At 41.1% G+C, this 26755-nt stretch overlaps 1 protein-coding gene across 1 annotated transcript; it reads left to right on the top strand.

Moving 5' to 3' along the window:
- The first annotated feature begins 2320 nt into the window (after positions 1–2320).
- On the top strand, positions 2321–24043 carry FRZB (frizzled related protein). The gene is made up of 6 exons (XM_069985190.1): positions 2321–3045; positions 10490–10549; positions 18960–19025; positions 20263–20467; positions 22572–22635; positions 23656–24043. Exons 1-6 carry the CDS (start codon positions 2586–2588, stop codon positions 23749–23751), a joined length of 951 nt encoding a protein of 316 aa, XP_069841291.1. The 5' UTR covers positions 2321–2585; the 3' UTR covers positions 23752–24043.
- Positions 24044–26755: the final 2712 nt, after the last annotated feature.

The raw sequence follows: 26755 nt of genomic DNA, 5'->3' as shown, positions 1-26755 counted from the left end.
GATACATTCATAGGCCATAGGCTGCATCCATGTTTTCCTGCACTCCCTAGGGCTGCATCCAACTCTTCAGGAATCAGTAATCTAGTAGATTGGCGCTCGTTTGCATTATTGATCGGGCCAACCAGGTTAGCCCGTGCAATAGGACTCTTAGGGCCTTTTACACACACAGATCATCTGACAGATTTTCGCAGCCAAAGCCAGGAATGGATTTTTTTTATATCTAGCAGATCGCTCGCTTATCCAGAATATCGGGCCATGTAATATGGCCCTTAAAGAACTGTTCAGAAGATAAAAAGATAAAAGATGTCCAAAAATAAAAAGGAAATAATAAGCACAGACTAGATGAACCGGTGGTCTTTTTCTGACAATCTTCTGTGTTTCTATACAAAAAATAAAAAACATTGGTCAAGTCAGGTTCAAATTTTCACATTAAAAGGCTATCTGGAGTCATGCAAATAGTACTAATGAATTGTATTTAACCAATTGAATGCTTTTAACTGATTTATGGCCCTAATACATGGGACGATTATCGTGCGAAAAATCATTATATTATTTGAATTTTAACGATAATCGTTTTGTATAAATGCAGGCATTTGCGTGTCGTTGATCACATCCTTTGAGCTAACCCTAAAATTAATTGTTAATCGTTGTCTGTAATTCCACATTTTTTTGCTTTAATTCCACTAATTCACTAATCGTTCACTAATCATTCAGTGTAATTCCACATCGTTCATTCATTTGCTGGGATCAGACGGAGTAAACGATCATAGTACCGATCGTAACTAACAACTATCATTCTGTGTAATTTGGCGAACAATTTCAGGTAGCTCTCATTTGCTATTGTTAATCGTTAAAAATTGCTTTGCCTAACCGATCACAAGGGCAAGAAAACCATGGAGGTAAAACAATTCACAAATCAAGGTAAACTAGCACTATGGAGCCTTAATAATGCGTTTACACAGAGAGATTTATCTGACAGATTTTTAAAGCCAAAGCCAGGAATGGATTTGAAAAGACGAGAAATCTCAGTCTTTCCTTTATGACCTGTTCCCTGTTTATTGTCTGTTCCTGGCTTTGGCTTCAAAGATCTTTTAGATAAATCTCTCTGTGTAAATGCACCATAAAAGTTATCCAATCCACATTGAAGTTTTAGGACAAGGTGGGACCAGGTGTGTTGGGTGTATGCACCCTTTTTGGGGTAGGGGATGTTGGGGGGGGGGGGGGGGATATTTATTACTGCTTTCACCAAACTAGCATAAAAAAGGCACAATTTTTCTGCAAAACTCTCAATATTTGCACAATATTCGAAAATGTTTACGCGAGACATAGGAAAAATTGCAAAATTTTCCCCATTGTTTTAATACCTATTTTAACCACAGAATTTTGAATATTTCTATCCCTCCCTAAAAAGATTATAACTAATAATCTATAACGTACCGCCTTCATGACTTTAATTAAGAATATGGTTATATTTGACAAAATTTTTTATATAAGATGAGAGGTGGATTCCAAAGACACAAAAGGCAAGGATCCTGACAAGCGAAAAGGAATGTCTAAAGGATCTATACGAGATTACTTGATATATCACTTTACAATCATAGACCCTTCTATAATCTGTACTTCACTCGCTTGAGGAGAGACGAGCGTAAACAAGCGGCACGAAACCCAACATTTCTAAAATTGCTATAAATCTCTGATCAAAAATTATGATGTCACTAGTAAATTATATATATATATATATATATATATATATATATATATATATATATAAATCTTTGGACTTATTGTGGTGCAGTGACAAAAAGTGAGCATGTATTTCAGATCCCCCATATGATCATATCATTACATGATGTAGGAACAAAAAATGTATGAAAAATGCGAGAGCAGAGCGAGTCCGAGCCATTAAATCACAGCTCACCTTGTGCCGGCGAGTGTTAGCACGAAATAGTGACCTAATGTATATGAACATGAGCTAATGAGCTGTTCTACAAACCGCAGGTCTGAATGGTGGTAGTTGTGTGTCCGCAGAAAAGGATTTTCTAATGGCTTTTAGTTTACAGAAACTCATACATTTGGTTTAGAGAGTGGGATCCCTTTTTCAAACACAGCGCTGCTTGATTTATTAGAATGATTTGGGAAGTTTTGGTGTGAGATGGGAAGAAGTTTTGCAGAATTTAGCATCTATTGTAGAGTAAAAGTCGTCCCCCCCCCCCCCCCCCCCCCCAAGCCCAGACAGGGGAGGGCAGGAGACATCTGAGAGGAGGAGTCCTGGACACTGAGAAATTTGTTGGAGTAAAAAGCAGCCAGGGCTCGACTGGTCTTGCATTTATTCCTGACTTCTGCTCCAGGAGAGAACAAGAGACACTTTCACTGCAGCTCTGCCAGACGGTGGCCAAATGGATCTATTATTTGAGTTTTAACCTTTTTTAAGCATTGACTTCTTAGATCTACATTCAAGGATTACTTTTCTCTCTTTTATTGTTTTTTCACTTTTTCACTTTTTTTTTTTTAAACTTTTACTCTACTTTTTTATTTAAAGTTTGTAGTGCCCATTTTTTTTTGTTGACTTTATCATAAATCTTAAAATGTCCCCTTCTGGGAATTTTTATTTTTTTGTAATATTCCTGGGGCTCTTGATCACCCTTCCCAGGGCACAAGGTGCATCCTGTGAGCCTGTTAGGATCCCCATGTGCAAGTCAATGCCTTGGAACATGACTAAGATGCCCAACCACCTGCATCACAGCACCCAAGCCAATGCTATACTTGCCATTGAGCAGTTTGAGGGCTTATTGGCCACTGAATGCAGTCAAGACCTTCTGTTCTTTCTTTGTGCCATGTATGCCCCTATATGCACCATCGACTTTCAGCATGAGCCTATTAAGCCATGTAAATCAGTCTGTGAGAGGGCAAGAACAGGCTGTGAACCCATTCTCATCAAGTATCGGCATACTTGGCCAGAGAGCCTGGCATGTGAAGAACTACCTGTCTACGACAGAGGAGTCTGCATCTCTCCAGAGGCTATTATTACAGTGGAACAAGGGACTGGTAAGTACTATATCCAATATACATGCAAACTAGTCGCTTAACTATTTACTGTGAGATTTAAAGGAGTATTTTCACAAATAGGGGATAACTAGCAGATTGGTGAGGGTCCAATTAATCCCATGAATTTAGGAAAATTGTGACCTGGAATGGGTAGAGTGCACAGCGCATGTACGGCCAGTGATCTATTCATTTCTATGGGGCTTCTGAACATTGATGAGCATAGTCTAATAGAGAATGGATGGAGCGCTGGTGGAATACTATGTTCATTCGGGACACACAGGGATTGGACATGCACAGATCCACTAGCTTCTATCCTGTGGATAGGGGATAACTTTTTGAAATGAGAAAAATTCAAAATGGGTGATTGGGCCAATAAAAAGGCAATAATGGCAAATTGATATTTTCTTCTGAGAGCATATCATTGAAACGTCTAAAATGTGGTCATAGATGCAGCGATAATTTAGAAGAACTAATTCAAAATTAATTCTTACCACTATCCTTACAATTTTGGCATCTAGCCAGTGTCCAAAAATTCCATGTCAATCAATTGATCAGTTGTAAACTATAAGAAAACATGGCAGTGAGTTTTCAGTTTCTCTGCGGCGCCCCCTCAGGAGAAGTTAAGTATTACATAGTTCTCATTCATCTCAATGGTCTGTGTAATGCAGAACAGGACAGGTCCTTCAGTGACAGAGATGCTCCTTCAATCCAGTATTCACTCTGGCCAAGAGAAGAGGTTCTGGAATAGAGGACCCCCCTGAATTAACTCAGAACCCTCTAATAGACTGCAATAAAAAGTTGGGTGTTCTAAAATGGACCACCCCTTTAAGTGTATCAAGTATGTAAAGTATATCAAGCTGTCTTTTGATGTGTGTCTAGGCAGATAATTGTTAGACTAGTTACATGTGATGTTTCAAACCTAAAAATATCAGACTTTGCATCATTCATACTGAGTGCCTAATGATATAGAAGTAGTGCCTGAAATTATATTCATAACGTATAGCAGTGATGTCTCTCTCTATATAAAACAACTGATGAGATCACTACATGTAGTTATTTCTATGTGTTTGTGTTGCCTGTGAATTGCTGGGATATCTGTAGGGTAGCAAGTGTTTGTTATTAGTGATTTTATAACTTGTAGGATGGATATATCCTCAGTGAGAGGGCCGTGTGAACGTATACATAGTGTACTCCTATCTAGGTCAGTTTAGTGTAGCCTTCTGTTTTGGGCTATGTTTATTTAAAGATATAGATATTCAAAGCTCATTTTTAGCATGAGAGTGAAGCTCCGCAGACAACCTTGGAATAGCTAAGTAGAGGACATGCCCAAATAAAATGTGACAGGTGATGCCTATGGCATGCTCCCAAGTGATTGACTATGTGGCTTGATCTCAATGTCAAATCTAGGTGTAATGTAATAGTGGAATGAGTTAGAATGCTAGCTTTTTTGCTGCTTAGCTGTAATCCTGAAAGCGCAGGATTGTTATTTATGCCAAAAAATTGCACAAACATAATTTTATGAAATGTTTTTCTTATCAGATAACAAGCATTGCACCATAATGAATACTTCACAGTGTGGCAAGAGACACAAAGATTTGGCTATGACTACAAGTATTCCAACCGCAAAATAAGTTTAAATTACTTAATAATTCCAGACCCCACAATAAATCCAGACCCCAGACCGAAAAACTGATTCAGACCCCAGACCGAAAAATTAATCCAAACTTCATACCAGACCTCAAAGTAAATTCAGACACGACTAGACTTCAAAATTATTCCAGACCCCAGACCAAAAATGGATCCAAACTATACCTCTAAATTGAATTCAAACTCCATACCAGACCTCTAAAATAATTCTGATCCCAGACCTCAGACCTCTACCTTTACTTACCGCCCCTTACTCCCAAGTTGGGTTCTCTTTAAGGGGGAGTTCACACTATGGAATCCGCACAGATAAATACCGGCAGATTCCGGCACTAGTACCTGCTCGCGGCCGCACGACTTTCCACCCTCTCCATAGACACCATTCTATGGCTGGGCCGATTCCGCTATCTGCCCAAAGAATTGACATGTCAATTCTTTAGGCAGAATGCAGAATCCGCCCATGCATAGAATGGTGTCTATGGCTTGGGCGGAGGGGTGCACGGCCGCAAGCAGGTACTAGTGCCGGAATTTATATGCGCTGATTTCATTGTGTGAACCCACCCTAACACTCGGTCCTGACAGAGGCATAACTACCACCATAGCAGTCATAGCGGCCATTATGGGGCCCACCACATCAGGGGTCCCATGCCTAAAATACATTGAGCCTCCTGTTTTGTCATCATACTACCAAGGGAAATGGGGGACACTATGTACTGGTGTGTGTGGGGGGTAGGATAATAGGGGAGATGTCTATTTTGGGGGACACTATGTACTGGTGGGAGGGGGTAGGATAATAGGAGAGATGTCTATTTTGGGGAACACTATGTACAGGGGGGACTAGGCAGAATTCCTGCCATGGGGACACTATCTACTGGGGGGGGGGGAATACTAGGGGAGATACCTATCATATGCTATCTGCTGGGCAGATGGCTAACAATCCGGGGAATTACCTACAGAGGGATGGATGGGGGGGGGGGGGCAAACAAAAGTTTGCTATGGGGCCCAGCCCTTTCTAGTTACGCTCCTTGGTCCTGATGTTGTTTAGTCTGACAATTATGTGTGTGCCATGCATCTACCTACCTGCCAATAAATCTGTCAAGACCCAGTCTAGCAGCAGGTGGAGCTAGAGAGTTGCTCCAGAGAGCTAAAGAGTGACTCTGCTGACAAACATGGTGTCAAAGGGCCACGAGCCCCCATGACTTTGAGATCTTGGTCACTACTGTGACTGCTGTAACTCCAATAGTTATGTCACAGAATTTTGTCAGGGTACCAGCAAAACCATATCCCAATGTATATCACAGGCAAGTAGTAAAGTCACAGGCATGACACAGTAATGCGTTGTGGGCAATAAATCACACATGCTCCATATGAATGGAATGTATTTCCGCCAACCTTTTTAAGTTTCCCTCATGTGGGACAGTTTTCAGTTTTAGAGTTAAAGCGGTTATCCAGGATTAGAAATACATTGCTTTCTTCCAGAAACAGCGCCACTGTTGTCTTCAAGGTGTGTATGGCACTGCAGCTCAGTTCCATTGAATTGAATGTAGCAGAGTTGTGATACCACACACAACCTGAGGACAGATGCGGCGCTGTTTTTGCAAGTAAGTAGCTATGTGTTTCTAATCCTGGATAAACCTCAGTTTTGTCACTAAGGTGCTTAATGTGTGCATCACATTTACATACATACCTGCAATAGTTGTGATAAACTTCAGTGCAGGGGTAGGGAACCTTGGCTCTCCAGCTGTTGCAAAATTACAACTCCCATCATGCCTAGACAGCCAAAGCTAAAGCTTTTGCAGATGTTTCCTCCCTCTTTATACAGAGGTGCTCCACTTTCCCATTTACCTCCATTACAACAACCGTCATTTTATACTACAATGAATGGGAGATTTTTCTGAAAAGCCATTAAATGGCAGAGGCGGCCAAACTTGGAGTAAACCCATCCTATACAGGATTCCCCATTTTGGCCAATTTTGTGCACTGATTATGTGTCCCTGGTACCACTGCCAGGTTTCTTTCAAGGGATTTTGGAGTAGTCAGGGTGGACGTTAAGTAAAGGCCAACATAAAGGATCCTAAAGATTATTGAAACTCTTCTATTGAAGTCTAATGGGAAGTTTCTTTACACATTGTCAGTAGTCTGGCAAACAGTTGTTGCATAATTACTTCTGATGGATAATTTAGCCTAATTCACAGTGTCAGCCAAAAGCCTTTGTGCGTGCAGCTCAAGGGATTCTCTGAATAGAATGGAGGGACTGGAGAGAGGTCATTCTACTTGGCGGGACGTTGAATGAAAGATTTTCAATGTTACAAATTTACTTCTAGGTAAGAGACAAAATATTGGAATGAGAAGATTTTGGGGCTTAATTCTTTGAGTGTTTGAAAGTTATTTAGCTGGTCACTTTTCTATAGATGTATTTAATTGTAGTTGCAGTTGCATTGGTTAGTGCATTTCAGTAAATGCTAATGCTAAAGAAAATTCTGACAACTTTGAACATTTTGGGCCATGTTCATCATTATGTGTGCCTAGTGCAAACCGGAAATGATGTGCAAATACGGGCCCCCCATCAAAATGTAAATCCTGTGAGCCATATAGGCATAGAGGGTGCAGGGAGGGGGCACAGCGTTGCAAAGAAAGCATCCCCACAGCATAATACTGCCGCCGCCATGTGTCGCTGTGGTCATCTTGGGGTGATGAGATTGGTTTTGTGCCAGACATTCAGTTTTGGTCTCATGTGACCAGAGCCCCTTTCTCCATACATTTGGGGAGTCTCCCACATACTTTCTGACAAACTCAAATCAAGCCTTCTTATTGTTGGCTGTAAGTAAAGGCTTTTTTTTCTGGTCCCTCTTCTATAAAGCCCAGCTCTATGGAGTGTATGGCTTATTGTGGTGGTATGGGCAGGTACACCAGTCTCTGTTCTAGGGAGCGTACGGCTCATTGTAGTTGTATGGACAGGTACACCAGTCTCTGCTCTAGGGAGTGTACGGCTTGTTGTGGTTGTATGGACAGGTACATCAGTCTCTGCTCCAGAGAGTGTATGGCTTATTGTGGTTGTATGGACAGGTACACGAGTCTCTTCTCTAGGGAGTGTACGGCTTGTTGTGGTTGTATGGGCAGGTACACCAGCCTCTGCTCTAGGGAGTGTATGGCTTATTGTGGTGGTATGGGCAGGTACACCAGCCTCTGCTCTAGGGAGTGTACAGCTCATTGTGGTCGTATGGACAGGTACACCAGTCTCTGCTCTAGGGAGTGTACAGCTCATTGTGGTCATATTGACAGGTACACCAGTCTCTGCTCTATGGAGTGGACAGTTCATTGTGGTGGTATGGACAGGTACACCAGTCTCTGCTTTATAGAGTGTACGGCTTATTGTGGTTGTATGGGCAGGTACACCAGTCTCTGCTTTATAGAGTGTACGGCTTATTGTGGTTGTATGGGCAGGTACACCAGTCTCTGCTCTAAGAAGTGTACAGCTCATTGTGGTAGTATGGATGGGTATACCAGTCTCTGCTTGGGAAATCTGCAGCTCTTTCAGGGTTACTTTTGGTCCTATCTACCTATCTATCTATCTATCTATCTATCTATCTATCTATCTATCTAGCAATCTTTAGTTACATAGTTTTTCCAGTTTTTTGGCATTTTTATTGGCATTCCCATAAAAATGGGAATACGCATATAGACATGACATGTTTTTTTTTTTTTACAGTGTTTCTATTCTTATATAGAAATCTACGAGAGGAAAAACAGAAAAAGCCAAATGTTCCACCTTCTGTAAATTTGACAAAACTGCCAAAGAGCAGTAAAATGGCAAAATGCTCTAAAACGACATCAGACTGCACATCACTATTATGCATCAGGCTATCTTACCACAATGTCTTTTTTAGGTGAAAAAACATACGTTGTTTGATAATGGCGGCCGTTAATGATGATCATGATCATTACTTACGGCCGCCATTATAAAATAAGGGCCAGTATTTTACCTAAAAAGACGTTGTGTGAACATAGCCTCAATATATAAAAGCCAAAACCAAAATATGCAATAGATGCAAATCTTTCCATTATTCTCCTTCTCTTTGTAGGTTTAACGCCTGGTTTTGGTTTAGAAAGATTGATATAAAATGATAAAATGCCAACCCAATTACTGTCATATAAAAGCGGCCCATGTGTTCTCACTATATACAGGGAGCATCCTGCAGATTGGTGGGAGGGTGATCTCATACCTAGCCAGGAGAGGAGACAAAAACATTAAATCCCTAATAAAAAATCACAATGGGAAACTCAATAGGGCAGATTTACTATTGTAAATGCACCATGACTTGCAGCCCATTTATTACGAGTTTAGACACTTGTCCATTGTGTCTGTATAATGTGTGTGGCCTTTGGTAAAAGGGTGAGCCCAGCATCACGGCTCCAGTCCCCACCGCTGCCTCTGCGTACTTCCCTGTATGGTGCACTGTGCCCGCTCTCCTGATTACAATTGAGACTAATTGTCATCTAAAAGAAGCTGCTCTGCCATCATGCTTGACGCCTGCTCTCCCTTGACACATCCATGCACACATAAAGCGTAACTATAAAGTTATTGGCAATAAGTAATTTCTCAGCAACCAGCAAGTTCCCTGTATGAGTCCTACAAAATGTACTGATAGTCCATCAAAAGTCCATCAATAACTGATCGCACTGATCTGCTGTTCGGTGGCGCACTACACAGTGAACACTGAGCTGCAAGTACACTTCGCCACCGCTACACAATGGATGGAAACAAGCTCCATTTACTCCTGAACAGCTGATCGGCTGTTATTATGAAAGACGAATGCCATTTTTACGTAGTGTGAACCTAGCCATATAGTGTACTGTAATATATATATATATATATATATATATATATATATATATATATAATATATATATATATATAGTCCTAAATGAGTAGTGTTCTATCAGTTAATTAAATTCTAGTTATTTTCAATCTGATTATGAGTTATATCAACTGCTGGATAAACGGTATTATTAGTGTGTACATAGGCATAAATCAACGTCTACTTTGTAACTTATTGGGAATGACATTTATCAAATTTGAACTGTAATTTAATGAAAGCCAAAACTTGCTAATCCCAGTGTCACTAATGTGTTATCCAATTATTAACATGAGATACACTGAGGATGGTACTTGACATGTTCTAGCTATAAATATGTATCTATACACTAGGACAGGGGTAGGGAACCTTGGCTCTCCAGATGTTGCAAAACTACAACTCCCATCATGCCTGGTCAGCCAAAGCTTTGGCTGTCCAGGCATGATGGGAGTTGTAGTTTTGCAACAGCTGGAGTGCCAAGGTTCCCTACCCCTGCACTAGAAGGTGCTCAGTCTTCTCTGCGTCATCCATATATTTATTATTACAACTGATCAGCACACCAAGTTGATGCTCTAAACCCCAACATGCCAATAAATGTCAATAGAATTTATGCATAACTAATATGAGATAATATGACTACCTATTAGGGTACATTAGGGTAAAGTACATTATCATATATAATACTTTATATCAGTTAATATGAATTACTTTGTATGAAATGAGATTCTGCAGCAGCTGAGTTTCACAGGACATCATGGTACCCCTGTGGATAGGGGATAAGATGACACAAGTTAGTATACCCTCTATTGTGTATGGTCAGTGTAGACAGCATACACAATGGATCACTTATAAAACAGCGCTCCTCTATACTATAAAAACATTGAACATTATAAGATTCTTTAATACTGACTAATAATATATTCAAATGTTTTTTTTTGTTTTAGAATCAATGCCCGACTTTCCAGTTGACTCAAACAATGGAAACTGCGGAGGAGCTGCGAGTGGTAAGTTGTCAAAAATTCACATATCATGGTGGAGAAACGCCTCCTCGTATATGGCTGCGGTTACTTTTATTTTGGGTCAGAAGGTGATGCACACCCAAAATTTCCTCTCTGTGTGCTGTTTCCTCGTGTTATGACTACACCTTTAGGCCATGTTCACATGGCGTGAGACACCGGCCGTTCCATGACCTGGCCGGGTCACAGAACGACTGGTGTCAGAGAAGATCATCCCGGCCGAATCATCTCCACTGCTGCTGAATTCACCGCCGCTCACACTGGAGTGTATGGCCAGAGCCGCACGCTTCATTGTGTGCACTGACAGGTTTTCAATGAATAGCAGCCGCAGAAAACTGACATGTCAGTTCTTTGCGGCACCGCTAGGGATCCCGGCCGGAGTGTATACTATAGACATGGGGTCATTTCAGGGGGGGAAAAAAGATACTTCTCATAGAAAATGTCTATTGCAGACGGTCCCTGCAATATCTCCTACATCACAGTGCCCTCATGTGGTAAGGGGTGGAGGTGCAAGAGCATAAAATCCATTCAAAGATACAAAGGGAGAGATTTATCAAGCTGATGTAAAGTAGAATCGTCGTAGTTGCCCCTAGCAACCAATCAGATTCCACCTTTTCATTCCTCACAGACTCTTTGAAAAATGAAAGGTGGAATCTGATTGGTTGCTAGGGGCAAGACAATTCTACTTTACACCAGTTTGATAAATCTCCCCCAAAGTGTTTGAAATTCAGGACAAACTGGCCCGGTTGCCCCTAGCAACTAATCAGACTCCACCTTTTATTCCATACAGACTCATTGGAAAATGAAAAGTGGAATCTGATTGGTTGCTAGGGGCAACTGAGCCAGTTTCACTTTACACCATGTTTGATAAATCTCCCCCAAAGTCACATGTATCACAAAATAGATGTTTTAAAGGAATTTTCCATTCTGCATAGCCTCCGCATACAGCTTGTCATTTTCTCATTTTCTATAACTGTATTTTACAAAGATCTTGACAACACCTCTGTAAAATTAACTTTTACTTCTTTTTTTTATTTATTTATGTTTCATTTTTACTATATTTTAGGGGCGTATTTGGGAAAGTTCTTTTTTTTTTTTTTTTTTGCAGGGGGTAGATGTTGGTCATTTGGCTCAGCTGCTTGGTGCTAGGAGGGGGCACCAGCCATCACTTTAGTGTCATCTTACCCTTACATTGTAACATCCGCTTGTTGCGGACGGTTCTATAGACTTCTATGGGACAATCCAAATATGGGCCGCACTAGAGCATGTCAATAATTTGGTGGATCAGTAAAAATACGGTGTGACTAGCCCTATTGAAAACAATGGAACCTTACATTGGTCTGGCAGATCCGTAATTACGGACATAACTACGGAATGTGTGATTGTAGCTTTACACAGCAATCTTTCACAAATGATTTAGTATGATACCACCCCCAATTTGTACACTGTACAATGCAAAGTGTACAATGTACCTATAGATCTCTAGCAACAGGACAGGTGATATGTCTGATCGGTTGGGGTGCAAGAACAGAGGTATTGAGGACACTTATTTGAAGCCATGGGTGACTATGTTCATAGCCGCTTCATGTAAAAGTCTACAGGGGTGTTGAATAGAGCTTAAGTGGCAGTGGTCATATGTGACTTGCTGCTCTCTAACGCAAGATACAGGCCCCCATTCTCGAGAGCACAAGGGGTCCCACCAATCTCCTCCGATCTGACACTTATTCCCTAGCCTTTTGCTACGTTTACATGGAACGATAATTCGCCCGATCGTGCGATTAACGATGTCGAAGTAACAATGTGTTTTTCATAACGATCAGCGTTTAGACGGTACGATATATCGTAGGGAAAATTTGTTTTGCAATCGCTTAAGCCTATCTCACGCATAGGGTAAATCGGTGAAGGACTGTTTACACGGAACAATCGGCGAATTTTTTGCGAATGAACTTGTTGAAAGATCAAAATGAACAATTAATTGCTCGTCGCATGATCGTTCGCAGCGTTTACACGTACGATTATCGTTCGAAAACTATCGTTATCGTGTGAATGCGCACGATAAACGTTCCGTGTAAACGCAGCATTTTTGATTAGAAATAAGAATTTTAATTTGGAATACCCCTTTAATGGCACCCCCACCCACCTTTAATCTTTTACTTAAATATTACCTCAGAACTACAGCAACTATTATAGGCTCCATCCATAAAAAGAAGCGCAATAATATGTAAACTCCAAAAGCCGACTATCCCAATTATGCAGATATAAGTGAAGAAACACATTAATGTGTAATATGATAATAATCTACAGGGTCACCTACTTAATATACTTCCTACCCCTAAGGCAATTACATACAATACACACAGTGTAATCCAGCTCGCATAATCCCATTGTTTTATATGACCATAATTGGATTTGTGGTTGAGCTCATGTTACTTGTGATCTGCCCCAGTCTATTATTACCTGAAATCCACAAGTCTTGCGTTGATGATAAGTGATGTAAGACATTGGCCTCTGGCTCCTTCTGGGGCACAAAATCAAGTTTAACATTTTAAAAGTTTGAGTTGCTTTCTATCTGCACTTCTTAGATGTCAGCTGAGTAAGGCGTTATTGTAGACACTAGATTCTAGAGCTTGTTTCTCATCACTAGACAGGGTTCTCACATAGGACAGTGTCGGACTTGGGTATCTGGGGCCCACCAGAGGAAATTAGCCTGGAGGCTCACCAATGAAGAACCAATGAGAAAAGACATGTTAGTATTAGCACAGGTTCGGCTGGGGGCCCACCGGAGGATCCTCCGGTCCTCTGGTGGGCCAGTCTGACACTGCACATAGGGACATGTAGCTCAGTATGGTATCGCACTGCATGCACTGAAGAATTTTGCATGCATATAAAGTAGAAAGTGGTCTGGGGATCCAACTGTCTGGGATCACTGAGCGCTAAACAAGATGATAAGGTGGGCAATTTGAAGCCCCCAGGAGTATTGGACCCAGGGCAGCTGCCTAAACCATTATGATCAGCTGGGACGCAAGCCATTTGGACCTTTACTATGCCCCCTGTCCACCTCTATGGCAGGTACTGCACTGCTTTTAGAGACACTGATATGTACATGCGATGCTAGAATTAATATATACACATCTGTAGACTCTAGCAGACCACTTGTCCTCCTTATATAATGATAAATATGATGAATACATATAATTCATGCATGCAAGCCCTGGAGCATCGGCTCTCTCCAACTCCCCGGCTGTATATGTCCCATGTGTGTCCCATGTGGATTTGTGAACTAAGGGGTACTCTACAGCTTGAAACTCAAGGTTCCATACATCCAATGAAAAAGGAATAGAAGATGCAACACTCACTTACATTCTCTTGCTTTATTAGTCTAACATCGTCATGACATGTGCAAACAAACAAACAATTGCAGTTACTATGTATAAAGACATACTTACATTCGATTTACAAAGATGCATAAAAATAAGAATATTCACATCATAACTAGAGATGAGCGAACCTGCCGAGGACCGCCTGAGCCTGAGGACCGCCTGGAGGACCGCCTGAGGACCGCCTGGAAAACTGGGATACAGCCTATGGCTATGGCTGTATCCCAGTTTTCCAGGCGGTCCTTCTGCTGTATCCACCCTCTCCATGGATCGGGCAGACAGCGGCAGTCAGAAGCCGAGAGTTCAGGTTTCATACAAACCCGAACCTCGGCAGGTTCGCTCATCTCTAGTTATGATGTGAATATTCTTATTTTTTATGCATCTTTGTAAATCGAATGTAAGTATGTCTTTATACATAGTAACTGCAATTGTAAAGTCCAAAGGACTAATGTGAATGTATTTCATAGTATCAGCTGTATTTGTTTTTAATTGGGGGTATGTACCTTTAAGAAAGTTGATATTAAAAGGTTGGTGGAGGAAGTGATACAGCGGCCATGCCGCTGTGCCGCGTCTTCTCTTTCTTTGTCATTGGATGTATGCATATAATATTATACATTTTTTTAGCAGTTTTTTCTGTAGTAAAACATCTGCCAGAAATCCACACCAAAATCAGCATCATTCATTGCAAATGTTCTTGTGGATTAGAGGAACAAATTAGTGCAGAATCAATGGGTCAATTACATAAGTAGGTCCTATACTATCCACAAAGGCATACAAGGCCTAAGAGTATAGTCACTTACAGTTTATATGTTTCAGAAATCTCTGCCAATTAATCAGCTTCCTACATGTGCTTGAATTACGGAATAGTCACATAGGGGGGAGATTTATCAAAGGGTGTAAAATTTAGACTGGTGGAAACTGCCCACAGCAACCAATCACAGCTCAGCTTTCAGCTCTGGTGAAAGGAAAGAAGAGCTGTGATTGGTTGCTGTGGGCAGTTTGCACCAGTCTAAATTTTACACCCTTTGATAAATCTCCCCCATAGACTTCTAGGGAGATAGTTAGATTAAGGTTACTTATTGCATAATGAATATGTTTCCAATCTACTTTCTGTAAAACATCCGTAGTCCAATATCTCCGAAGACATTTAATGAGAACCTTGTTTACTGTAGATAAACCGTCCTGGTTTTGTTTCTGTAATATACATATGTAACTGTAACAAGCATTGTGTAAGGCGTTGTTCACATCACTCTATCCGCAACCTGTCACAATATGGATGTGAATGTATAGCTGATATGTTGCTGATTGGCTGATTAATTTTAGTCTACAAGTGAATGGTTTCAGACCATTTACCAAATGTATCTGCTGTTTAGGCAGGACTAAAAAAAAAGTTGCGTACCATGTTTTGGAGTCCTACGCAGGAAGTAATCTTCAGTACATAGGAGATGTTGTAATGTAGACTTCTATTACTATTCAGCTAAACATCACTTTCTTGACCAAATCAACATCGTAGAATCCCCATAGGACAAAACAGAAGTGTTCTGATATAGTAGTCAGATGATGTTTCCCTGGATCCAAAACCTTCAATTTCCCTGATGGGGAAAGGAAGTGGTCGGAAATCCAGACCGGCTGAGGACCACGGTTACATTTTTCATCCTCAGTAAACGTTTTTGCCTTTATAATGCCGTCTTTGTTCATTGATTTCTACACATTTGTACTATAAATATTATATCCATTTTTGGTTATTTGGCATCAAGAGTGTAGTGAACATTGCCCAGATATGTTGTGACCAAGGGGAATCTGTCTGGTAGCGTGAATCATGTCTATCTCTACCAATACGGTGCGGCATGCATCAGCTGGATTCCAGTAAACTATCCCAGCACTACAAGCACTTTGCCCCTATGTAGGGTAAAATCATATGCATACTATATTTTGTCTCCACTAGGGCAGCACTGTCCATTATAGCACTAAAGGATCCTTTGGTGGTGCCAGGCCCTGATACATGTAAGAGCCAACAGAACACAATCCCATATGGAGCTGGATAAGAGTCAGTCTTAGGGATCTATTCCTTATAGATGGACTCTCAAATTAGACCTTATTGATGTCCTATACCTGCCATGATAACAACAAAGATTAAGATTAATTTAAAAGTGGATGTGCAGTAATGTAATAAAGAAATGTGACCACTTTTTTCAGAGAAAAAATGTATGTAAAGCCTTGATAGTCAATCTCTGAAGTAATAATTTTGCTGTCTTCTTTATGTTGCAATGGTCGCTGGAAGAAAAAAATATAAATTACAGACTCCAGCTCCTTCTCCATACCGTCATTATTCTGTGTATAACTAGAGGCACAGAAAAACATAGATGAATTGGGTGTTCTTCTTTATGGCACAGACATAGGGGGAGATTTATCAAACTGGAGTAAAGTAGAATTGTCTTAGTTGCCCCTAGCAACCAAGCAGATTCCACCTTTCATTTTTCAAAGAGTCTGTGAGGAATGAAAAGTGGAATCTGATTGGTTGCTAGGGGCAACTAAAACAATTGTACTTTACACCAGTTTGATAAATCTCCCCCATAGTGTATGAGGCTGACGGATAGGTTTAAGATCTTCAGGATTCTTCCTCAACGTTTGTCAGCTGATCTTTTGTGCAGACCTAAAAATCATTGTTTGTTGGCTGCACATCACCTAATGTAAACAGGAGATGTGTGTCTGACAATGATATAAGTGAAGGGCTACATAAACAATCTGTTTTTGAAACTACAATGTTAGAGGCACAAAAAATGTTGGGGTGGTCCTAGACTGAGGCAGAGGACTGTGCAATATTCCAATTTGTCGACAGCGATTCAGTAGCTGTTTTTCAGCATGGAAATCTACTACTCACCACACCTGCTCAGTAGGCCTTACATGTGGGGTTGCACCAAGTCCCTCCATGTGGTTCAGCCCTAGGTTACTAGGGGCCATGGTGTTCACTAAGCCACTGAGTTTTGTTCATTCCTGAACCACCTGAAGCGGCAAAGTTGCAGACCCCTCAACATTATATATGCATGCAGGTTTATGCTTACTTATTAGGTTATTATTCTCAGAGTCCAAAGCACTTTCATAATCCATCTATCACCACCAACCTGCTGGACTAATGCATACCTCCCAACTTACCAATGTCCCAAAGACGGTCACGCCCCAACCACACCATGAGACACACCTTTAATTACACCCACAATGTAAAGGTCAAAATACTTCTCCCACAATCATAGGGCAGCCCCCCTCTGTGCCCCCTTTCTGTGCCAGTCCTCCTCTGTCTGTGCCCCCTCTCTGTGTCAGCCCTTCCCTCTGTGCCCCCATTCTGTGCCAGTCCTCGCTCTGTTCCAGCTCCACCGGCTGTGGCAGCAGTGGGCAGGGTGCATAGTGGGACACTGTGTGTGCTGTCCTGCAATGGTTGGGAGTTATGCTAATGTTCAGGTCTTTCCCTAGGTCTCATGAGACCCACTCTCTCAGTGTACACTGGTGTTCACCCTCTCCTGCAAGCTGGTAGACACGAAATACCATTTCAGGGTGTTTGTGTATAGTGGAGATGCAGCACACAGCGACCCACCAACCCTAAGCAAGCAAGGGCTAATAGGTGCTCAACAAAACAAAGTACTACACAACACATCATAATATCTACAACAATAAACTTTCTTAAAGTGACATACATACAATTCTACATAAGGATAGTCATATGGTGTTTACCAACCTTACACATTGCTGCATAGAAGAATGATAGAGTGGCACATAGCGCCTATAGCTCTGTAATATTAAACCATAGGGATGATTTTCATATTTAATTGACAGAACCCTGACCTGCTAGGTATCTGACCCTAATAATAATTCACTCACTGTAGACATTTCCTCAAATCTCCTTTATATAATCTTACATTTCACCTCTAATGATAAAATCAGGAATATTAGGAGTAGGAAATTCTATTCAGTATATGTTTTTTTCACTTTTTCATTTAGAAACGACATAAAGTTTAGAATCCCAAATTTCCTGATATAACGTGAAAGTTTTTTTTTTCTGTGTCAGCTTTAGATACGTATTAATACATATCTCCTGGAATGTCTGATAGGGCAAAAACACCACAATTTATTCTCCTGAAAGTGGGCACCAATGCTGGCGGGATGTCTGCAGATACATGGCTATAGACACAGTAACCACTGAGGGAATTTCAATGAGCTGCTCTTTCTATAGGGACAAGAGGTCAGTAACAGTGCGGCCACAATGACAATACTATGGCTAGCGTTATGTAGTACAGTAACTAACATTGTCATGTCCAAACTACACATAGAACAACTTTTAGTTTGATATTTTGACCTGGAAGCATCTAGGATTAACAAAAGTTTAGCTACAAAGCGGAAAAACTATGCAAACCCTCAGAGCAGAGCCATCAAGAGCTCAAATGCACAGTGCATAACATCACCAATTCCCTGATGTATCACTGTAGAGGTCTAAACTGCCTCTGGAAGTGATATTAGTATAAGAACTGTGGCAGGAGGCTTCATGAAATACATTTCCATGGTTGAGCTGCTGCACACAAGCTTAATAACGTTATGCTCAATGCCAAGCATAGGTTGGATTGGTGTAAAGCATGCTACCACGGGACTCGTAAGCTATAGACGTGTTCTTTGGAGTGATTTACAAATTAAATGGAGAATGCTGATATATACACTTGAAGAGATCATTAAAGTATCTTACATTTGTCTGGAAAAATTTTTGTCTTACATATGTAAGGCAAGACATGTGATTAGAATGCTTTTACCTGTTACAATTCTATCTGATAAGATAAGTTATAATTGTTTACAAATAGTTTTTTTTTCTACATTTAATGCTAATAAACAAATTTATTGAGTGCCAAAGCTGATTCTGAATAGTTATCATGGACCAATAAAATATTGTGCTAGTCATGCGATTTTCATAGCAGGCTTATTATCAGCGTGGCTTTATAGTTTCAGTGTTAATATCACTTTATTTTTTATTTTTTTTCCAGAGCATTGTAAATGTAAGCCCATGAAAGCTTCACAAAAGACTTATCTCAAGAATAACTACAACTATGGTGAGTTGAAAAATAGGTTTTTCAATTTATGTTGTTCCCTTAAAGGGGTATTACAAGAAAAATTTACTTATCCCCGATCCACAGGAGGAGACAAGTAAGAGATGATGGAGGGTCCGACCTCTAAACCCCCCGGTGATCTCGGTATTGGCCCCCGGCTTCTGTGTTATTAATAGAGCCGCGGGTACGGCATGTGACCTGCGGCTCTATTCATTTCTATGGAGGTGCCGGAAAGAGCTGAGTGAGGTGGAAGAGTGGATAGGCGACAAGTTAATTATTCTTGGAATACCCCTTTAAAGTTGGAACCCGCAATCCTTACTTGTTAGAAATGTCCCTTGACAGAGAGATGATCGCACAGTCTGCCCTTGTGGGACCCCAGTGATCAACAGTTATCTATGCAAAAGCCCGACAATAAGTGTCCAATTTTTCTGCGGTGCCACCAGAGAGAAATTTAAGCATTACATATTACCCATTTAAATTAGTGAGTAACCTGTGTAATACAGGACAGGTCTGCCACTCCAAGACCCCGCCAGGCTTCGGGATGTCCCCCAGAGCCAAAGTCACAACCCGTTTGATCGACAGCCTACTCAGCCAATCAGTGACTGAGGTGGGACGCCGCTCCAATCACTGATTAGCTGAGGGGGCTGTCCATCAGCCAGGACAGGCATTTTCCCCCGAGTCGTGACATCATCACAACTAAGGGGAAAAAGTCTTCTGGTGGTAGAGCTGGTCATGCAACACAAGGTGGGCATGGGGAGAGTTAAGGACTGCTTGTTATGCTCTTCCTTGCCCCTGCCGCCTGTGGGATCCTTCATACGGCCAGACTTCTCCTTTAATGACACTTGCCAAGCATTGTAGAAACTTGCAGAGCATTATGGTGTCATGCATGTGTGCCTCACCTTTCCATTCATAACAAACCCTTGTGCCCCCATTTTGGAGACTGCATAAGTTCAAGGGGTTAAACCACCTGCAATCTGACACTTATCACCTATCCTGTGGATAGGAAAACATGTCTGCTCTTTTTTTTTTTTTTTTTTGCAAAATAGTGCCAAAGCTCTCCACAGGTTGTGTGTGGTATTGCAACTCAGTCCCATTCACTTCAAACCGAGCTGCAAAACCAGACAAAAACTGTAGATAGGTGTGGAAATATTTTCCTAATCCTGTGCAAACCCTTTAATCATATACTTTTAAAAATGAATGTAGACCTAAAAAATTTTTTTTTATCAATTGCTTTATTCAGTAATCCGAGCAAAAGTGAAAGAGGTGAAGGTGAAATGTCACGACGCCACCGCAGTTGTAGAGGTCAAGGAGATTCTGAAGTCTTCCCTGGTGAACATTCCTAAAGACACCATCACCCTGTACACGAACTCCGGCTGCCTGTGCCCCCAGCTGGTGGTCAATGAGGAGTATATCATAATGGGATATGAAGATAAGGAGCGCACCAGGTCATACCATTTATACTTTTTGCTTTAGATCTGTGTATGTCATTCATTTTTCCACTGCAAAATTTTCCCTCAAAAATTCACAACAAAACCTGAATGTAACATAATTATTTTGCTGTCGATTTCCCAAAGATTTCTTTCTTTTCAATGTAAAAGGAAAAATCTGCTGTAAGAATCTATTAAAATAAATCTGAAAAGCCCACCCTTAGATCAGCATAGGCGAAACTGCAATGTATAAATGGAGTTTTGTCCAACCCATTCTCTAGCATTGTACTATACATTATGGGGCAGAATATAGGAGACTTGTGGAGCTACAGTAAGAGCATGGCTCTTACTGTACATGGCTCTGTATAACCCAGTGCTTGTAGAAAATGGTTATCTGGTCATGTGCAAGAGCCTTTAAAGAATTAATAGTGATGTTTTTGAATTTTTTTCACATTATATTATAAATTAATCCGTAAATATTGTAGTTTTCATTCTGACCACTATGCCTAAACTAAGCGGTACTTCCTGTACTGTCTGTGATGCTGGAAAGTGATCTCTATAGCATAAAGGTCCTATTACATGGGCAAATGATTTGTCACATCAGGCAGATATCATCTTGGGATATAGGACCAGCGATCAGCTGACAAACAACCAATATTTGCTTATTATTTGATCACCCAATTGTGAACAGTCAAAGAATAATCTGCCACATATTTCAACGTGTTATAGGGGGATGTGCGATTGCTGGCTGATTAAAGAACAGGGCTGCCAAAATAATCTAGCGATTGTTTGTGCAGCCCTGGCTGAATGATGTTCAAACAGTGTGGCTCAACCCATGTAATACAGCCTTTACAGAGAAAGGTGACCCCACTAGATAGAGAAGACAGTAGTTGATATTCACAGTGCAGTCTCCCCCTCCTGTGGAATAACCTCTGCCAAGGTCACAGAGCATGTCTAGACACCTATCCCATTCATGTGACTGGGGAAGTTCCTGTCTATTGCTGTCTATGTCCATCTGTCCCATGATATTGTCCAAACTTGCAAAAAGAATCAATGAGAAAAAAGAAACTGGTTTAAAAAAAGAACATGTTTCAGTATCCGGCTCTAATTTGGTCTAAAAAAAATCTAAGTAACATTTTTCCTTTAACCTAAGTTTGTTGCCCAACCTGTAGCATAACAGCTATTGCAAAACTCTGACCTCCAGAATGCCAGGAGTCAGAGTTTAGCAACAGCTGGAGAGCCAGAGGTCACAGAATACTGACCATAAGCATCTGTTCCTCTTCTGTCCTGTGCAGGGAGTGGAAAGTCTACATAACTCTAAGCTCTGGGATTATTTGGGGGTTTCCTACTGTACCACTAGTTAAACGCCAACAATAAACGACATATCCCATCTATGGGAGGTCTAACATATGCACACGGTGACTATATGTTAAAATATGGCAAATATGCTACTGCATATGGAAATGTACTTTTTTACTATATTATGTTGCATGAGTTTTGCTGAATGGGCTCTCCATGCTTCCTCCTTTGTGCTCAGATAAATATGTCTAAGAGTCCTATTACATGGAGCGATTTTTAACGATTAGCGACTAACGATAAACGATCGCAAACTAGATTGCTTATCGTTAACCTGAAATCATTCACCACATTACACAGAGCGATGGTCGTTAGATACGATTGTTACTACAATCGTTATTGCGATCGTTACTATGATTGGTTCCTCCATCTGATCCCAGCAAAACAATGGACAATGTGCAATTACACTGAACGATTCGTGAAAAAATGCAGAACTTGAGCGAACGTATGTGGAATTACAGCGAATGATTAGCGAACAATAATTTTATGTTCAGATCTAAATCAACGATCAACGACATACGAACAATTTTTTCGATCTTTTTACACAGAACGATTATCGTTTAAATTCGAATGATAAACAATTTTTAGCACGATAATCGTCCCGTGTAATAGGGCCCTACGGAAGCTGCACAACTGCACCACTGAGATATTATCATTATTAGGAACAGTGAGCGGTGAAATATCTAGTGCACATTCATATCAACCTTGTTATTCCTAAATGTTACCTCCAAGGGAATAAATACATATATCTATCTTTTTAAAACAGACTTCTTCTAGTGGAAGGTTCCCTGGCTGAGAAATGGAGGGATCGTCTTGCCAAAAAAGTTAAGGTAAGGATTAAGATAAAGGGTAATATAAAGGAAAAGAACCATACAACTAATAATAATAATAATAATAATAATAATAATAATAATAATAATCCTTAGACAGGTCATCAGAAGAAAATGTAGGTGTCTTACAGGGTTTTCTTTAAACAATGAAACCCATCAAATAAATTAAGATATATTGGAATAATAATGGTACTTTCTTAATTTTTTGTGTTCTTTCATGCCTTTCTTCTGCTTCTGATGCAAACAGTCTGCTCTGTTGTCTTTTCCCCCCACTTCCTATCTGCTATACATACTGTAATGGACTTCCTGTTTGTGCTGTACACTCCAACTGGGAATTCAGCCAGCTCTTTTTCCCTCCTTTACACTTTCTTTACTATAGCTCCACCCACCGGTGCCTTGCACACAGTGGGGGACAGAGTTTGCTGAATTCCCAGTATGAGTGTACAACAGGAACAGGAAGTCTACTACAGGAAGTAGGGCATTAATAACAATATAATTGATGTTTGCATCAAAATTAAAAGGAAAGCATGCCCATATAAACTACGTTTATTTCACAAAGTACATTCATTTGAAAATAGATTTCATGATTGGAAAACCCCTTTAACATACCAATCTATGGTATTGTTCCCCAACTCTTTTGGTATTTCTACAAATTTCATATACAACATTATAACCCTACCTGTGAAAACAGGATAGAGTCTATTTCAAGTTCAGCTAAAGTGTTGTCAATAAAACAGCTAACTGGGAACATCTAAATATAAAAACATCCACTAACACCAGCAGAGTAATACTCACACCTCCAAATTACATAGCAATTACTGCCAACATAGAAGTACCCACAGTGCCACATGACCACACACACCATACTGCCCATCTAGACAGACTACTGCCCCCTCTATTGCTACATAGAAGTTATATGACACAGTACACATAGTAACAAAACCTTTGTACAGCAATAATATTTAATAATGATCATTCTGATTTTTCTTCTCATATTATACTTTATTTTCTATTTTTCAGCGCTGGGATCAGAAACTGCGTCGCCCTCGAAAAAGCAAATCTCCCGTCGCACAAAACGCCAATAAAAACAGCAACTCCAGACAAATGCATAGCTAGACTTCTGGAAGGATGTATATAAACTCTGTGGACTTTTATACAAAGATTTGCATTGTTGGAGCAACAAAGAAGAAATTGCACTATTGCACGTTATAACCTATTGTTTACTACAAGATATTGTAGTCGATTGTAGTTGTTTTTTTCTCCCTCTTTTATATTTGCACGGATTACTAAGCAATAGATTTATTCCACTTCTAGAGATGTTAAAGTTTTCTTTATTTGTAAGTAAAAAGCAACTCAGTGGATGAGAAACAAAGAAAGAATTCATGTTCAATAAATTTCTGATCTACTAGTCGTGAGTTTTTGCTCCAAGGCCTGGATTGTGCTTGAACGTTGGAAAGCTGAGGAATGTCTTTCTTCTATGTTCTCTCTACTTGGGTGCAAGCTATTGTTCCCTGTTATCAGCCATTTCAGACTAGGGAGGGGTTGGCTGTCATGTTCTTCCGCAGGATTAACGATAGAAAGACAATATATACATGCTATATCTCCAACCCTTCAAAAACATTTACACAGAGGCGTCCAAAGTTTTGGGGGCTGAGTTCCCCACCAGTCAGAAGAACAAGTCGGGAGAAGTATGTAGTAGTTCAATTCACTCCTCCAATTCACTGTGATCTCTGTCCAGGCATCTCTATTATAAGTCTATGGAGCTGCCGGACAGAGATGGATATGTCCGTTTGGACAAGGCCTCTCTGTCACACAAAATGGAGAGGTCCTATTGGGACGATGCAGCGTTAATTTACACTTCTTTGAATAATTGAGTCATGTAATATAGATTATGTGAAAAAACACAATAAAAACTACAATATGTTTATTTAGGAAAATTAATTACTGACACAAATGCCAGGGATCAAGCAATCACATGATTTTTTTGGCATATGGTATTATTGCCGGTGTATAGGCGTGACATACAAGAAAACACTTGATAAAAGTGTTTATAACAATGTGTGTGTGTTATGGGAAGGCATATCTAGTGTTTTCTTGTGTGTCATACCCAATGGCATAGCTACCATGGAGGCAGACCACGCAATTGGTACGTGGCCTGTGCGGCAGGGGGGCCCAGGAGCCTATGCTAGTGAAGCGTGATCTACCTCCATGGTACAAGCTATGGTGGTATGACTCCAAGGAACTAGATCGCCCAAACCCTGACATTGCTCCAATCTTCCCCAGACAGCGACTCACTTACACTCACCTGGCACAGCTCAGTCCCCTGATGTTCGCTCTTTTGGCTCCCTGGCGCTTGGTGAGCTTGGAAAACAAAGTAACTCTCTGGGACTGCATTTGGCTAGGTGAGTATGTGTGTGTGTGTGTGTGGGGGGGGCTACAGGATTCCCAGGGCCCTGTACAGTTTTTTGCTACAGGGTCCCATGAAACTAAGCTACGCCCCTGGCCATACCTATACAAAGGCTTTCCTTTACCCCAATTTACACTTACCAGATGAGCTATGGCCCCATACGATGTGGGAGTTTGAAATTGGAAGTGATTGTGGTTATAATGTTAGGCATTATCATTTTCTTTGATTCTGTACTTTATCATATTGTTTTCGGTTTTATTCAATCTTACCCTACAACATAAATTATATGGTACTTCTCCTTGTGATGTATAAGAGAAGGATTTGGACCCTAGTCATAATACTAGGGGTAGACTTAGGATCCTCTATGTAAGGTTGCAATGTAATCACAGGGTTCTCCTGTAGTAAGATAGGGAAAGTAGTCAGTAGTAGTAGGGGGAAAAGTGCTCAGCAGAGTGCTTTTCCCTGCTCATTGTGAAACTAAGGGGCCTAATCCACAGGAGCGATAATTTTCGCTCGGTGGAATAGAGAGAACGATCAGCCGATGATCGTGTCATCGGCTGATCGTTCATTTAGGTTCAGACCTAAAATCGTCGTTCGCCACCAGTGCATCGCAACAGTTGAATAGCGGTGCGCAGCGGTGACCGACGATTTTAGCAGAACCATACATTACCTGTCCGGCCCGCAGGTCTTCTTCTCCCGGTCCCACGTGGCAGCATCAGCTTTGGAGCAGGGCTGTCTGAACTGACAGACCGCAAAGCCAATCACTGGCCGGAACCGCCGTGGCCAGTGATTGGCTAAGCGGTCTGTTAGTTCAGACAGCCCCTCTCCGAAGCCGATGCTGCCGCGTGGGACTGGGAGAAGAAGACCTGCAGCCCGGACAGGTAATGTATGAAACAAGGGCTACAAGGACATCGGTAACGATGTCCCTGCAGCCCTTGTTTCACGATCATCGGGGCCGTGTAATAGGCCCAATAAACGAGCGCCGATCTAGCAGGTCGGCGCTAGTTTATGCCGTTGATTGGGCCCCCATCGGCCCTTGGAGTAGGACCCTAAGTGGCAGTCTCAACATCCAGACCCCAACCAAACAAAACCTTTTAAATGTCTCTATGACATTATAAGTTTTTTTTAATGACACTAAGAGCCCTATCACACAGGACGATCATTGTGCGAAAATTCGTTGGATCATTTGAAATTAAATGAGAATCATTTAGTGTGAATGCAGGCAAAGATCGAAACATCATTTGTGTGTTGTTGATCGCATCTTTTAAGCAGATTCTCTTTACAGTACAAACACAGGTATCAGATCCACAGTGGATTTCTCGCAGCGAATTTGCATTGAAATCTGCTGCGGATCCCTTGCCTGTTGGTTTCTATGAGAAGACATACTCACAGCAGGATTGACATCCCGCATGTAGGTGACAGCCCTGTAACCCCCCCGTCGGCTGGAGCATACTGTACCTGCTTCACGCTCCGGCTTGCTTCGGGTTTTTCCAGCTGGGCATTCTGGTCAGCCAATCAGTGGCTGCCCCGCCACAGCGCACCGATTGGCTGAGCGGGACGTCCAGGCGCCAGGAGCTCCCGAAGCAAGATGGAGCGTGGAGCAGGCACAGTATGCTCTGCCTGGCAGGGGTAACGGGGCTGTCACTTAAGGCTGCTCATCACTATTACATGGAGCATTGATTTTCATACACACCATGGATGAACAGACTGCAT

The sequence above is a fragment of the Dendropsophus ebraccatus genome, chromosome 9, assembly GCF_027789765.1.
Source record: "Dendropsophus ebraccatus isolate aDenEbr1 chromosome 9, aDenEbr1.pat, whole genome shotgun sequence".
In the NCBI taxonomy this organism is placed as follows: Eukaryota; Metazoa; Chordata; class Amphibia; order Anura; family Hylidae; genus Dendropsophus; species Dendropsophus ebraccatus.
This window is presented reverse-complemented; position numbering and strand designations above follow the sequence as displayed.

Coding starts and splice junctions, on each gene's coding strand:
- FRZB (XM_069985190.1), top strand. CDS start 2,586: ATGTCCCCTTCTGGGAATTTTTATTTTTTTGTAATATTCCTGGGGCTC. Junction 3,046..10,489: donor TACAGTGGAACAAGGGACTG/GTAAGTACTATA, acceptor TTTTTGTTTTAG/AATCAATGCCCGACTTTCCA. Junction 20,468..22,571: donor GAAGATAAGGAGCGCACCAG/GTCATACCATTT, acceptor TTTTTAAAACAG/ACTTCTTCTAGTGGAAGGTT.